This window comes from Enoplosus armatus, chromosome 12, assembly GCF_043641665.1.
Source record: "Enoplosus armatus isolate fEnoArm2 chromosome 12, fEnoArm2.hap1, whole genome shotgun sequence".
In the NCBI taxonomy this organism is placed as follows: domain Eukaryota; kingdom Metazoa; phylum Chordata; class Actinopteri; order Centrarchiformes; family Enoplosidae; genus Enoplosus; species Enoplosus armatus.
In genome coordinates, this window is record NC_092191.1 from 20,760,784 (window position 1) to 20,775,905 (window position 15,122).

Here is a 15,122-nt window from a genome sequence, read left to right on the forward strand (position 1 = left end):
CTATGATAGCGAGTATGTGTTAAAAGAGGAAATCATGTCATGTGCAACCGTGTGGTGGTGGTGGTGGGGGGGGGGGGGGGGGGGGGGGGGGGGGGGGGGGGGGGGGTCACGTTTACTTGACAACAGCTCACATTTTACATCTGAACTTCCCAGCGCAAGGTTGGGCAGGTACACAACGAAGTCCAAAACCTCATGACAGCGTTGATGTCTCTCTTTAGCCGAATCAATAGAAATTTAAAATTTTGCCAACTGTTGTCAATGTGAGTGGACATTAGTTGGTAAAATGCTGATGAAAACACGTGTTCTTTTGTTAAACCACAGTGTATTACAGATGAGGGAAATTCCCTTTTCTCCGTTAATATTTGTAGGCTGTAAACGCGTATCAAGAGGCTCTTCTTTTCTGAGAAGTCACAGCACCCTCTGCTGGACTTACGTGAGAAGTGCGTTGAATTGCTTAAGTGTCCAGACTGTACTAATCGAGCGTGGAAAACAAAACAAAACACAATTGTTACTGGATTTGGGACGTAATTTAAGCAGTGACAAAAAAAAAAAAATGAATCACTGCTAAATATATTCAGGTCTTCTGATAGCTTTAGCTGCATTAACTAAATTTATTCAACTGAAGTTATTCTGGTCTGACCACGACACTTGATAGCACATTTGATGCCTTTACGTGGTGTCGGGAATATTTCAATGATGGGAAATTCCATCCTGTCTGCTTGGAGATTAATGCCACGGAAGCCGTGCCAACATCTAATAGACAAAATGATATGTGCTGAATAAATCCAGTATTGTTTGACGGGTTTATAGTCCATTTAGGGCTATTGAATCCACACACATGTAGATGTGTTGCGATATTGGAGGTAGGACATTACGAGAAGCACGGGAAGGCAGCAGGTGACGCTGTCAGTGGAGCAGGGTCCAGGCTGCGCATTATTTTCACACTTTGTGGACATAACGCTATATTCTGCGATGGATTCACAGTCTCCGCCAAAGCCATGGGAAAGGCGGATTCCAGGGGCAATGAGTGCGCCTATAAATTACAGGTAGACATGCTGTAGCCGCGCTAGCTCTCTCGCTATCGTAAGACCTGTTCCTGTGTTTACTGCCTGGAGCGGCTGGCTCGCTGTTGTTGCTAGCTAGCTTACGCCAAGGCGGTGGCACAAGTGAGGGGGACATCACCCAGGCAGTGGAGTCTTTGACATGGCGGTATGAGCCATTACTAGCTGACCTATCTTATTTCCGTTTCTCAGAATAACATTAGCCTGTCAACGACAGCCTTTTTAAACAGAGTAACAGCGGTACAAATAGCCAGCTAACCAGCTAGCTAGGCCCAATGAGGCCCTGTCATGTGTCTTCTTCTGGAGTAACGTTAAGGAAAGTGTTCCTCGCCAGGCTCCACTTCATAACCTGATCCTTTTTTGTTTTTTGTCTTGGTGATGAACATAAACACCACCCAAGACCATTAACTGAAACCTTGCAATCATGTTTAGTTGCCCTTCCCCTCTTCGGGCAGTTTTTAATGCGATATTGTGGTGGCAGTGTCCGTTGAGTAAAGCACGAAGTCAAAGTCAAAACTTGTGTTTTTGTGGAGGTTCAATTGGGCATCTCCAGGTGGACTCGCAGCACAGTCAAATGAATGAATGAATGAGCTGAGCCCAGAGAGATAGGACGAGAAAGTTTTTATACAGATTGTTACTGCAAGGTCAGGGGAAAGATTATCTGCAGATGGTACACAACAGCCTGTTTAGCTGTCCCCGGACACTGAGGAAGACATCAGCAGAGGAGTCAAACACTTTGTCTGCATCTCCGCAGTATTGCGTGCAAGGCCTGTCATGTGAGTCGACAGGTTTCTTCAAGTATGATAAAATCACTGAAGATGTTTTGAACCCTATGTCTGTCTTGTCTTTCACCAAACAGGTCCACAAACTTTGGACCATCTGCAGGCCCCTCTTTACCTGCAGGCCCTCCTGTTCTGACCAGGATGGTGCCCCCGGTGCCCCCCCGGCCCGTCCAGCAAGGATACCGTCCGTCCTACAGCTCCTTCACCTCCTCTTACAGCCCCTATGGGAGCTCCATGTATGGGGGTTACAGCCCCTACAGCTATGGTGGTGGCTACGGCATGGGAGGGTACAGCCGCTTCTCCAACGCGGAGGAAGTTGCCCCCAGCCGGTTCGTGCAGCAGGCGGAGGAGAGCAGCCGCGGCGCCTTCCAGTCCATCGAGAGCATCGTCCAGGCCTTTTCCTCAGTCAGCATGATGCTGGACGCCACCTTTTCAGCCGTGTATAACAGTTTCCGTGCTGTGCTGGACGTAGCCAACCACCTAACGCGGCTGCGTGCACACCTCACCCGAGTTTTGTCAGCCTTCGCTCTGGTGCGCACCTTGCGCTACCTCTACCGGCGGTTACAGAGGCTGCTGGGGCGAAGGTCAGACGCTGAGGTTGAGGACTTGTGGGCGGACAGCGCGAGCGACGCCCTGGCTACAAGTGCGTCCAGAGGCGACGGAGCAGGGATGGAGGATCAGCCCGTGAAATCCTGGCCAATCATTCTGTTTTTCGCTGTAGTCTTGGGGGGGCCCTACCTCATCTGGAAACTGCTGAGCTCCAGCCCTGGCCCTGAAGAAAATGGTGAGCCTTACGTTCAAGATTTTGTACTTGCAGATGAGATATCGAACTTCCACATTTTTATACACTTAATTGTTCCCCAAATCTGCGTCTCCACAAATTCAGGGTCAATCCTGTAACGGGATTTGCAGGTTTGCATTTTCAGCCAAGCACAGTGACTGCTGGCTTTATTTACTTCACTTGGAATGAAAACTTGTGTCTTGTGGCTCTGTGGCAAGCCGCTGCTCTCAGTAGTATCAATTAGACAACCTTCTCCGATCTCTCTGAAAGTAGCCGGGAAATGTCAAAGACTTGCATCAGTTGTACACAAGGCAGCAAATACTGGCATGTTTTTCTAATCAAATATTCCACCAAAGATCAATGGAAAGATATCCTATACCAGAGAATAGTTCTGGTGTGTGTAGCCCGTCTTTTCCCTGTAACTGTTAACAAGTAAAAGGTGAGTTGTGTTTCTTTTTATTTAGCCACTAACTGGGCGAGCGGGGAGGATGACCATGTCGTGGCCCGGGCAGAGTACGACTTCTCAGCTGCATCGGAGGAGGAGATTTCCGTGCGGGCTGGAGACATGCTCAACCTTGCCCCCAAAGGTGAGAGCTCTTTAATGACTGCTGTCGTCAAATCCGAAAATGGTGTAACACGTCTGGGTGCACTAGGCCGCTGTGGTCAATGCTGCAAATCAATGAATGCAAGTGTTTTACGCTAGTATTGGATTTCAGTATGATTCTCATCTGGTTATCTGTGAACAGTTTCGGAGTTGATCTTTTTTTTTCTTCCAGAAAATGTATTGTATCATGATATATATTCAATATAACAACATAAAATTACACATATACAGTGACAGAGGATTGTATCCACATCACCAACTCCTTGTCGGGTAGATTTCTTTCTAAATACACAATATTATAGACAACTTTGGTAAAGTTTTATTTAATGTTTTGAACACAATGTGTTTGTTATAGCGATATTGTCTTAATAGGTGAAGGTTATTTCCTTAACTTCATTATGTACTACTACATTGTTGATTGCTGATCTTTGTTTTAAATGGACACCAGGAAGAGTAGCTGCGGTTGCCATTGTAACTAGCGGGATCCACATAAACATTACGAGTCTTGTTTTCCTGTCCATGTGGTGTTGTAAATGCATAGTGTACACTGCAAAGGCATCGATCAAATAGCCTTTTTAAAGTCCATCTCTTGAGCGAGGCTTTCATCTTCGCACAAATTGTCAACAACAGAAGAGGAAGACATGCTTTGGAGCGACAGAACAGCGTTGTGTGTTTTCCCCCCCAAGAGAGACAGTTGTGAACTTCCTCCATGTTGGCGAACTCCGATCACGACCTTTTTATTCTTCCCTTTTTTGTTTAGAGCAACAGCCCAGGGTGCGTGGCTGGCTGCTGGCCAGCACCGACGGTCAGACCACAGGACTTGTCCCAGCCAACTACGTCAAGGTCCTCGGCAAGAGGAGAGGCCGTAAGCACGCAGAGGCGGAGAGGCTTGCTGAGGTCCAGCAAGAGAGCGCGCGGGCCTCCCAGGCAGCCCTTGCCGCGCACCCGCAGCTACACCCTGCCCAAGGCTTTACCCCGGGCCTCGGTTCAGCCTCCGCCTCAGCTCCCGCGGAGGAGCTGCTGGAGTCGGTGTACGCAGAAACGCCGGCTCCCTTCAGCGCGGGAACATCCAACCCCAGTATGCCCTCCAGCACAGCGCTAAACATCCCAGAGAAGACGGACTTGTGATGTTTGCGAATGTGTGCAAGTCAGTGTGTGTTCATAGCATTGGTTGGCTCAGTCAGTACTTGTTTGCAGTGTTTTAACTCTGAAGCTTGACTAATAATCAGCTGACGGTAGATATTTGGGGAAACACCGTGGTCCGTGTGAAGAATTCCCCCCAAGTAGCTCCCAGGCTCCTCCATGATGAATCAAATCATCAAACACGCCTGTTGTACTGTTCTGTTTAGAACCAGTGTGTCTCAAATCAGGAGGTTACCTTCATATTTCTTTAGTCAGAGCTTGTGCAAGCTGTATATGATACACTGCTTTTCCTCTGAGAATGCCTGATGTAAGATGTAATGTCTCGAGATTGTTCAATAACAGGTCGGTTCAGTGGTCAAGTTAATGAGGTGCACTGATACACTATCTGTATAATGACATGGACAAAGCCAGGGTATGTTGTTGATAATGTGATTATGTAACCTTGTACTTGGTTTCGGCCCTCACTTGTAGGCTGCCTTGTCTTCTTCGTCAAGCAAATGCTATTGGGTTCATTTAGAATGAGAGGGGGCTAATTTTGCACATTTTCAGCAGTTCGTTAGTCGCAGAAAGTAATTTTGTAAGTATTTAATATAATTATTTTGGAAATAAATCTTTTCAAAAATCCTTTTTTGCCTGTGTAATATCTTTTATCAAGTGAATGGGAGTTGGAAGTTGGATCTTACAAAAGCAGGTTTAATTACAGTTAGTAATAGCAGGGGTTTCACATTATGTACTTACTTTGTTTAGTTTAGTTTCATTTTTGTTGTACTAATATTATTGCTAGTGTTATTTTGTGATGCAACTTTATTTTGTTGGGGTTTTTGTTTTGTGGCAGAAACAGTGGGTTTACGGCCGCTGTATCTTGGCAACAGGACGCCTGGACTGCTGCAGTGCGACAACGGGGACGAGTCAGCGCTGCAGATACAGAAGGAACCAACCAAAAAAACGTCAAACTACTTGTCTGAATTATTTTACAACTGGACCGCCGAGTTTGTCTTTTGATAGTGCGGCCCGTCGAAGATGTTTTCCCCGCGCTACTGGGCTTAAACATACGCAAACATCTATGCTAAAGTAGCCACTTACTTGGCGATCTGACGTGCTAGCTTGAGTGACGCTAATGGTGCCTTCATGAACTATCGGAAATATAGGTATCTATGGAATTGGGTTGGGGAGGCTCATTGTTAACCTTGGAAATACTACTTTGACAAAAGATTCTTAACTCGTGGTCTACTTTTTATTAAATGTCTTACAGAATTGATCGCAGCGCTACTTTGCTCAAGAGACTTGGCAAGACTTGCCCACTTCAATTAAAGTGAGCAAAATTGTTCACGGGGGTGCATACCTTACAGTTAGTCCTGGCATTGCAACATAAAGTAAAGTTAAAAACTAAGCAAGACTGAACGACTGACTGCATCACTAGTGGTCGTGACGCGTCCTGTGGCGCTCGTGAGGAGGGGTTTACGAGGAGTACCCGAAGGCAGCGTATCCTGTCCAGCGAAGTTAGCTAGCATTAGCAATGGCTGCAGTTAGCCGGTAGGAGAGGACCGCAACATCAGCATCATCCATACACTATGGCATAAAACAGGCACCCCGCTTAGTGTACTGCTCGAGACGACGGGGAGGAACATTCCTGACACCAGATAAGTATGTTAACCATATTTCTGTCCTTGTTGCTGTTGGAATTATGTGATTATTTGATTTGACCCAAACGCATCTGATGTTGATGCAGCAGCAGGAGGAGGAGGAGGACAGGGGGGACTCGGCCTGCGCCAGCGTCACTACTCTACTGTGTTTCTCCATTGCATACCGTGAATTCACATCAGACACCCGCACAGCCACCACATGTGCGTGAAACGCACGCATTTTCTGTCAGAGTGAAGCTCTCTGCAGAGCCTTCAGGGCGTTATGACCTGTCACGTGTTGAAATGGCAGAAAATCACGCTAACTTTGATTTCGGGCGAGTGACGCATTACGCAAACCATCAGTCGCCAAACAAAGTTCTTTAAAAATCAACTGGCAAACAATTGAGATCGATGTGAGACTACTTAATAACGTGATGATAATCATAATGATAGTATAATGTGATATGTAATATGTGTGTGACTGCTATAGCTGCCATTTCACTTGAGGTAGGGGTGGTCTCATAGAAGCTAAATCATTCATCATTTGTATCAGGGCTACGATTATCTATTATTTTCAGTATGGATTCGTGTGATTATTTCCCTGATTAAACAATTAATCATAAAAATGATTAACCCCTTTGTTTTGCCTGACAGTCCCATCAGTCTATACCCCCAAAAATATTCAGTTTACTATCACAAATGACTAAAAAGAGCAGCAAAGTCGAGAAGCTGGAATATTAAAATAGTTGGCGATTCCTTTTCTGTGGATCCCCCAGTGACTTTAGCTCTGGTTTAGATTAATGGTTGGCTGTTTCTTGTCCCTCTGCTCATCTGCAGAGATGAGCCGCTTCTGCTCGGACAACAACAACTTCCCCTATGACAACAACGTCCTGGTTCTGGACATGGTGCTGGGCTCTCTGTGGGGGGTGCCCCAGCCCATAAACTGGGACAACGTAGCCAAGCTGGTTCCCGGATTCACTCCCAAGGAGGTAACTGGAATGCTGGGTAACTATGGGTGCTTCATCCGTCCACCCCTCCATCCACCCTGTCCCATCCATCGCTCATTCCATGGTTTAGTGACATGAGGCTCGATGATGAGCGGTAATCCTTTGGGCACTGATGTGATCTTGCAGTGTGCCCGTCGATTTGAGGAGCTGAAGAGCACGGGGGGGTTTCCTCACGTGGACAACCAATGTAATGCCCTGACGGGAGGAGGCACGTCCCCGTCAGACGGCGTGTCCACGCTGCTGGACGCTGGGGAGGTGGTGGAGACCGGAAGCAGCCAGGGCAGCAGCAAAGTTACAGGTCAGTTAGTGAGTCGTCCAGGTACCATTTCAAGAGCTGGGTATTTAAACGTGTTTATAGTCATACTGGATATCTTATATATGTGGATATATGTTATACGTCTATAAACTAAAAGTGGGATTGTGCTGCAGGAGGCTGTTCAGTCCCGCACCATCAGACCTGGAGCAGACACTCGTAATGTTAGCAAAGACTTAGAGGAACTTAAATGGGTCATTTTGAATTGGTTAATCCATTTATTTTACGCCACTTAAAGCCAAGTTTGCATCATTTTGTTGCTGCCGTTGCAGGGTTTCACCTCACAGGAAGAAAGTTTTGTATGTTTTATTTAATTTTCATGTAATAAAAGCTTGTATCAAATGAAGTAGGCACAGCAAACGCTGTAGAAAACAGCGGGAACAATATGTATATATTTGCCTGTTTTCTGCTGGTGTCAGCAGGGTCCAGGTCGACAGGAACCTCAGGAAGGGTTGGTGCTGTGGAGAAGAAAGAGAAAAGAGTCTCAATAGAGGAGGACAACAAACCTCAGAAGCCACGAGAGTAAGTATTGAGAGCTCCTCCTCAGCCTCCCCCTCAGTGCTGTTTCCCACAGCAGCATCTTTAAATGATACCCCACCTTAAATCCAAAATCTGTTGTAATCCCTTGCACCCTGCGGACTTTAAAGGCAGCTATAACACGGTTCACTGTCGGGTATATTCTTTGAAAATAATGCACTTTGAATCCCCCCCCCCCCCCCCCTACAGTCCCAACATGGTCATCCACGTGTGCGATGAGACCAAGAACCTGAAGCAGGACTTCACATGTCCCAGGGATCTCCTGGTCAAAGAGATGCGCTACTTTGCCGAGTACTTGTCCGTGGACTCCCAGAGGTGGGAGGAGGTGGACATCTCCGTCCACTGCGACGTGCAGATCTTCGACTGGCTCATGAACTACGTCAGGAGGAACTCGGCGGGGGAGGGAAACAAGGACAAACCCCGGCTCGGTAAATCCTCGGAAAACACTGCGAAGCAATAAACAGACATCACATTATGACACGTGGGAATGCTTGAGCGGTCACTGACACTACCTGTTTGTGTAAATCCGTGGGTGGTGCTCGATTTTATCGGGCACTAAACGCGGTCTTTGTGTGTGTGTGTGTGTGTGTGTGTGTGTGTGTGTGTGTTTGGTGGGTTACCGGCTGTGTGTTCTGTGTTGTTTTGCTTGGTTGGTCACGTGGTGTTTGTCGGTTACAGAGCCCAGCAATGTGATCTCAATCCTGATCTCCTCCGAGTTCTTGAAGATGGATACGTTAGTAAGTGTTGTGACGTGCGATGCTTGGTGTGGTGGTGTGCCTCGGGCCTTTTGTTTTTCAGATGTAAGACGCCATTTGTATTTGTGGCCTGGCAACAACATATTCCTGAGAAGGTCTCATAGCAGAGATGCTGAAAGACGCAGAGTTGTACTTGCAGCTTGCAAATGTGTCTGTGTTTCAGCACTGATAGCTGGTGATCTCTCCTAGTCCAGGAAAAACAAGAGGCCCATAGATAGAGCTTTGTTAAGTTGATGTTGCATGGGTGCTCTGTAGTACTTACTGAGGCTCTGTAAGAAGACCTATCATTGTAGCACCGATAAAGTAGCGCTTGATTAGTGTTTGTGTCGGAGAATTGAAATTCCAGCTTGCCGTCGCTGTGAAAGGCCTCATGCGAGTCCCGGTATATGCTTGTCCACGTGGTCAGGTGGAGGAGTGCATCCAGTACTGCCACAAGCACATGAGCGCCATCGTGGCCACGCCCTGCAACATGAACTGCATCAACAGCAACCTGGCGACCCGCATCGCCGAGCTCTTCAACCACAATGAGGCCGACGACGTCCGGGACAAAAAAGACAAGTTCAAGAGGTGAGAGGTCCGTGGTGATAGGACATCGGCACGCATTCAGTCACTGGGTTCGTTTTTTCAAGTATAGCTTCTTTTTTTTTTTTTTTATCCTCCCCCCACCCCCCCCCCAAAGCAAACTGTTTCAGAAGAAAATTGAGCGCCTCTTCGACGCCAACTACCAGAGCAGAGATTCACCAGGAAATGCCTCGACTCTCTACAGGTGAGCAGCAGCGGTTAGCTTCACCTTGCTGCTTAGCAACGGCCTTGATATATCAGATGTGTTTTACTATTTAAGTTGTGTGTGTGTGTGTGTGTGTGTGTGTGTGTGTGTGTGTGTGTGTCTAATCGCAGGTGTGGTCTGTGCCTTAAACTGCTGACCAAAGACACGGAGAGGAAGATCTCTTGTGTTCCAGGGAAGATCAACATTGATGCTCGCGGAGAGATCATCTACACACACACGAGGTATTATAGCAGCCACTCAGTCCGACACATACGTGGCGAGATTCATGGAGGACAGAAACATCCCAAGGGCTAAAATTCTTGATCACACTCTGTGTGTGTGTGTGTGTGTGTGTGTGTGTGTGTGTGCGCGCGTTTGTAGACAGAAGAGCTGGGACGTGCATGAATACATCACCGGTCTGTATGAGGAGCTCAAGTCCTGGGTCCTGGTCTACTGGAGAATCTGGGGTACCGTCAACTACCTCACCTGCTCCCGATGCCAACAGGTGTGTGTTTTTGTGTGTGAGGTTATGGATGTGTGATGCGAGCAAGCAAGACTGACTGAAGAGTTTCTGTGTGTGTGTGTGTAGGTGTTTGTGTGTGCAGAGCTGACCCATTGCAAGTACCACCCGGACTGTGTGCTGTACCCTGGCATGGGCACAGAGAAAGGCTGGCATGGTGCAGGAATCTACCCCTGCTGCAACCAGAGGGTGCTCCGCTTTGACCCCACTGGCATGCCCAAGGTATGGAGACACACACACACACACACACACACACACACACACAACGCTGTGTAACAACGGAACCACCGCCATGTGTTTGTGTGCGTTCAGGGCTGCAAGATGCGAGACCACATAGTGAACGTGCCCGATGAAGAATGCTGCGACGAGGCGACCTCAGCCCAGACCAGAGTCCTCAATGACCTGCTGCTGCACAGAGACGCAGTGTGTCTGTTTAACACACCAGCTGCAGAGGGGTGAGCACGAGTGTGTGTCTCTGTGGCCGACTAGTTGGCAACATGTTACACTTGTTGTGAAAGGGCCCAATGAGATTCTGTGTTTTTGTGTGTGTGTGTGTGTGTGTGTGTGTGTTAGCACTGAGGAGAGCCCATCCGGTGCAGAGAAGGTTCAGGACTGTGACGTCCTCCTGGAGCCGACACTGCTGGGACCTCTGAGAGGAGAGGGCAGCACTGTGAGTGTGTTTCTCTCTGTCTGATGCTTGTCTCCTGCCTGCGTCATTTTGTACAGCTCTGACTTACAGCTCCGTCTTCTTTTCAACCAGTTTTCCCTCTTGAAAAACTGGAGTCTGCAACTGGTAGGACTTTTCTCTCATCGCTCTCATTACATCTGACGTCGATTGTCGTCATTGTCTGAAAACGCGTGGCCTTTGCCCCTTTCAGAGGCAGCAGTCTCTCCTGTCGGAGGATGAGGAGTACACCACGGGGTCAGAGGTCACCGAAGACGAGGTGGGGGACGAAGAGGAGCTGTCCAAGAAACAAGGTGGAGACGCTTTGTGGCTTTCTGTGACAGATCTGATGTCGGCGGCCGCTCGTTGAACTTCATTGTCAAAATTGTCGCTGCAAATATGTTTGAAACTAAAGCGTCACATGCAATACACATGATGAAGGCTCTGTGGGAGGAGGATATGGAAAATACACTCCTCCTCCATCTGTGTGAGACATATCATTATTCAATTCACCGGCTCCGCTGGTCAAAGGCTAACCTCTCACAGTTTAAGCCCCACCGGGGACCCGCCACCCTCATACATATGTTCTGGAGATGTCCGGAGCTTAGCACGTACCGGCAATCTATTCCTGATGTCCTTTCGGAGGTCGGTGGCAGGCGCACATCCCGGCACGGCCTTTGCCGCGCTGTTTGGGCAGCTTGTCTGAGGACGTAATCCTGAACAAAGCCAGTGGTGTCGGGGGGGTGGGGGGGGGGGGGCGCTGCCCTCCACAGCATGCTAAAATTAGAGAAGATTAGACCTCCAGTCAGGGGCTCAAATTTGACTTTAACGTGGCAACCTTTGATCTCGTCTGTGGAGGATTTGCACTCTGATAACTTCAACGTTCCCTAAAGCTACCCCATCAGTGTGACTCTCTCTGTCTCTCTGTTTTTATTATTGTATTTGTATATCGACTTCACCTGGCCTTGATTTGAAACGTTCTATTTCATTTGCGTTACAGAGTAGGCGCACTGCTTCCGGACACGTTCATGTCATTAAAACGCTGTCGCCAGCTTTAATTGCAGGATCGTAACCGATCTTGTCGTTACTATTCTAACAGTTTTGTCCTGTGATGACAGTTTAATTGCAGCTTTTGTGGTTAATTGTGTGTGTCGTCTCAAAAGCTCTTTCGAGCGGCGGACAGCGATTGACAGCCATGACGGTTGCTACTGCAGTGATGTGGAGAGCGGAGGTGATAATGTGATAAGAATTCCGCATAGATATTTCCCGAACATCTTAACAGTGATATGGATATATATATATATTTTTTTATGCCTTTGCCTCATTTTAAATGTCATGCTTATTTGCATGAAATGTTTCAATGGAGTTTGGTTCCTTTGAGACCTGGCGGTGCCGGCAGCAGCGTCCCCTCAGCACTGAGTCACTGTTGTAGTTTAAATGATAAAAGTAAAAGGAGGACACATCGTGAAACGGAGCTCTATTTATAGTGCACCCCCACTGTTCCCCTCATTCCACATTTTCATCCCGTTTATTTTTAACTTCTAGTTGTTGTTACAGCCAGCCCCCCCCCCCCCCTATTTTTTAAGGACGGGGAAAGAAAACAGTTTCTCTCTTCGACCATCAGGTGGCGGTAGACGCGGCCAACACATTCATCCTGATTGTTTTTTCTTTTTCTGTTTCCAGCTGCCAAGAAGGCCAAGAAGACCCACAGACCTCTGAAGAAACAAATGTCCTCCCCGAACTTCCAACGCAAAGACAAACCGGAGAAAGTGAGTCTGTGGCTTCATCGGTATTCAAATTCCAAAGTGGAGTAAAAGTGGAATTGTTTTTGGGCTTGTGGCACAACACAGTGTGAACTTGTTGGACTGTAACAGGGTGTGATTATTTCCAGCGGGGGCCTTAAATGATGGAAATGTCTTAAATATACATAAAGAAATCTTTACATTTTTTTGCAATATAGTGAGTTTTTAAAATTTTGGATACATATATAAAAACACTAGAAGTTGTTCATAATTTGTTTATCCAAGCAAACTGATTCAGCTTCCATGAGCTTGCACTCATGCAGTTGACTCTAAATTATGCATTACCACTGCAAAACATCTGCTTAAAGAGACACATCATGTCCAACCAGTTTGTTTTTATACTGTTTGTTAGTAACTGTGTTATTCCAGCACATAATGACACTTCAAATGGCAAACTGTAACTTTATATTCTCTAAATCTGATCTTCTCTCCCTCAGTCACAGTCCAGGGACAACACACCTTTCACGTGAGTCCATCTGGAAACACAAGGTCGTGTAGAACACCCTCATGCCTCTGTGTGTACAGTATCAGACGTGGGTGGAAGCTACACATCTTGAATTTGAATTTTTAAATGTAACCCGTGCAGTAAATGTTTTATCTGTTCTGCTGTTAAAGATCAGTGTTTTCAGAGTCCATCTTTAAGCCAGCACCTCACTAGATCAAGTGTGTGTCGTTTGTTGACTGGAGTCTGGTTGACACCGGTGCCTGTGGTGTGTGTGTGTGTGTGTGTTTTGTAGCGTGAGCGTCCAGAAGAGTAAGTGGGACAGTTCTCGCTCCATGCGATACAACCAGGACGCTCAGAGGGAAGAAGGTAAAGGAAATGAATGTTATTAATACTTTGATATTTTTAGGCACTTTGAGCATGCACCACCCATTCAAACCAGGCTGAGGCTCCTAATTGCTCCTATTTTATTCTTGCATTTTGTGTTCTGTATTCTTTTTTCTCTCTTTTTTTTTTTTTTTTGTCCGGACGAACCAGACCAGCGTCGCATGGTGGAGATCATCAGCCACCTGACTAAGATGAGGTTTGGAGACCAGGACCAGAGCAAATCAAAGGACACTAAAGAGGCAAGTATCTGTTCGCATACATTCAGGATGTTGTTTAGTATCAGGGTGCAGGAGGTGTCAGCATTTATTGCCTTATTTCACATCATGATTGGTGTTGAGTTTTTTTGCCTCTGCTTATGTCAGCTTGTTTTTGTTCTGGACAATGTGTGTGTGTGTGTGTGTGTGTGTGCGTGTGCGTGTGTGCGCATGTGTGTGTGGTTACTGTTGCAGCCTACAGGAGGAATCTACTCCAGACTGGAAGCGCAATTTAAGGGTGGCTCTCAAGCCAGACAGAGTTCAGAGAAGACACCCAGGTGCTCATTATACACACACACACACACACACACACACACACACACACACACACACACACACGCCTCATCACGTCCCGTTCGATGATTTACCATCTTCCTACTTTCTCTGTAGATCGAAAATGCGCTACGCTCAAATCCGGACAACATAAAGGTCCCGATGGGGGGAAAAGGCCTCTGAGCTGCTGAAGAGGCGAGCATGAACACTGATGAAGACTCAAGAGAACAAAGAGGAAGGTCCTTCTGTGAGGGGCTCAGCACAGCACTAACTAACTTCCTACTGGCAGCCCCTCTAGCACGGCCACCTTCTAACTTCTAACCCAGCTGCAGACCCCCCCCCCACCCACCCCCACCCTCTGTGCTTAACTCAGGTGACCATGTATGAATCACCATCAGCTGCACCCTCTGTCGCTCAGCTAGCTATTTATTTGTGCAGCTGTGCTCAGTCCTTGAGAAAAAAGGAGAGCTCTGGATCTGGACCGGTGTTGTCTTTAGGGTTTATATTCAGAGCTGGGCAAGTTGGGGGTTCCTACGAAGGAGAACACGAGAAATGCTAGTTTACTCTTTGTCCGACCGCCAATCTTACCTGAAGATCTGAATCATTTGGGTCCAACTAACTACCACGTCATTAACTCTGTATTAGCATCCATTGTCTTCTGTGGTGAAGCCCGGCCGTCTGGGTGAGACAGACAGTTAGTTCTGGTAGACATATAGTTTCTAGTCATTCCCGTCTGTATTGGAATGTGACAGTACTGTACAACACTGGGACCAATAAAACGCGACTGACACTGCACCCCAGGCCTTCATTTGACATGTTTTTCTTTCTGTTTACTGTCCACTGGGTGGCGGTATATCACCGGGCTCGCAACAATCAACTTTGCCCCAGTTTGATCACAACCTGCCACCTTCTGCTCCAGCTCGCTGCCAGGTGACATCCACAAACGATTTCCTCCACTTAACTGTTGAATGATGTTGTACCGATTACACCGTTTTCAGCCCTTAGAGGGTTTTTTTTTTCTTCTTCTTGCCAGAGAGGCTAAAAAAAGAGGCCTGTTCATGTTGTAGAAACGGTGTAGTCCCGGGCAGAGGGCTGGCATGTGCATCTGGGTGCAGGGTCAGCCACCTTCTCTGTTTGAGAAGTACCGACCGGTGGGTGTGCTAACCTGGCTCTTCCTGTCTAACTTTCTCACAGGGGTATTAATAACCCTGCCGGCCCACCGCGCAGACACAGAGCAGGGCATAAGAGGGCTTAAAGCAGGCATAGGTGGTAGATGGGCGGGGGTTACCCCAGCTGTTCCCTCTTCTCCTCGACAGCGGATGCCGAGAATGGCTGAAGATCTCTGGATCTGGGTCAGGGAGGGAGGGGAGGGGGGGGGGGGGGGGTTTAGTTACAGCCGGACTCAATTA

The 15,122-nt window shown here is 47.4% G+C and overlaps 2 protein-coding genes across 2 annotated transcripts; both read left to right on the plus strand.

Annotated features, from left to right (window-relative positions):
• Positions 1-918: 918 nt before the first annotated feature.
• Positions 919-4,995, plus strand: pex13 (peroxisomal biogenesis factor 13). Its single transcript, XM_070916293.1, has 4 exons — positions 919-1,046; positions 1,921-2,627; positions 3,089-3,211; positions 3,989-4,995. The coding sequence occupies exons 1-4, from the start codon at positions 973-975 to the stop codon at positions 4,354-4,356; spliced, it is 1,272 nt and encodes a 423-aa protein (XP_070772394.1). The 5' UTR covers positions 919-972; the 3' UTR covers positions 4,357-4,995.
• A 913-nt stretch (positions 4,996-5,908) lies between these two features.
• On the plus strand, positions 5,909-14,508 carry sanbr (SANT and BTB domain regulator of CSR). Its single transcript, XM_070916079.1, has 21 exons — positions 5,909-6,015; positions 6,831-6,982; positions 7,127-7,298; positions 7,736-7,835; positions 8,040-8,278; positions 8,529-8,587; positions 9,012-9,172; positions 9,285-9,371; positions 9,503-9,613; positions 9,753-9,876; positions 9,961-10,113; positions 10,204-10,346; positions 10,465-10,561; positions 10,652-10,684; positions 10,770-10,869; positions 12,239-12,324; positions 12,795-12,823; positions 13,095-13,168; positions 13,337-13,425; positions 13,636-13,718; positions 13,831-14,508. The coding sequence occupies exons 2-21, from the start codon at positions 6,833-6,835 to the stop codon at positions 13,865-13,867; spliced, it is 2,127 nt and encodes a 708-aa protein (XP_070772180.1). The 5' UTR covers positions 5,909-6,015; positions 6,831-6,832; the 3' UTR covers positions 13,868-14,508.
• Positions 14,509-15,122: the final 614 nt, after the last annotated feature.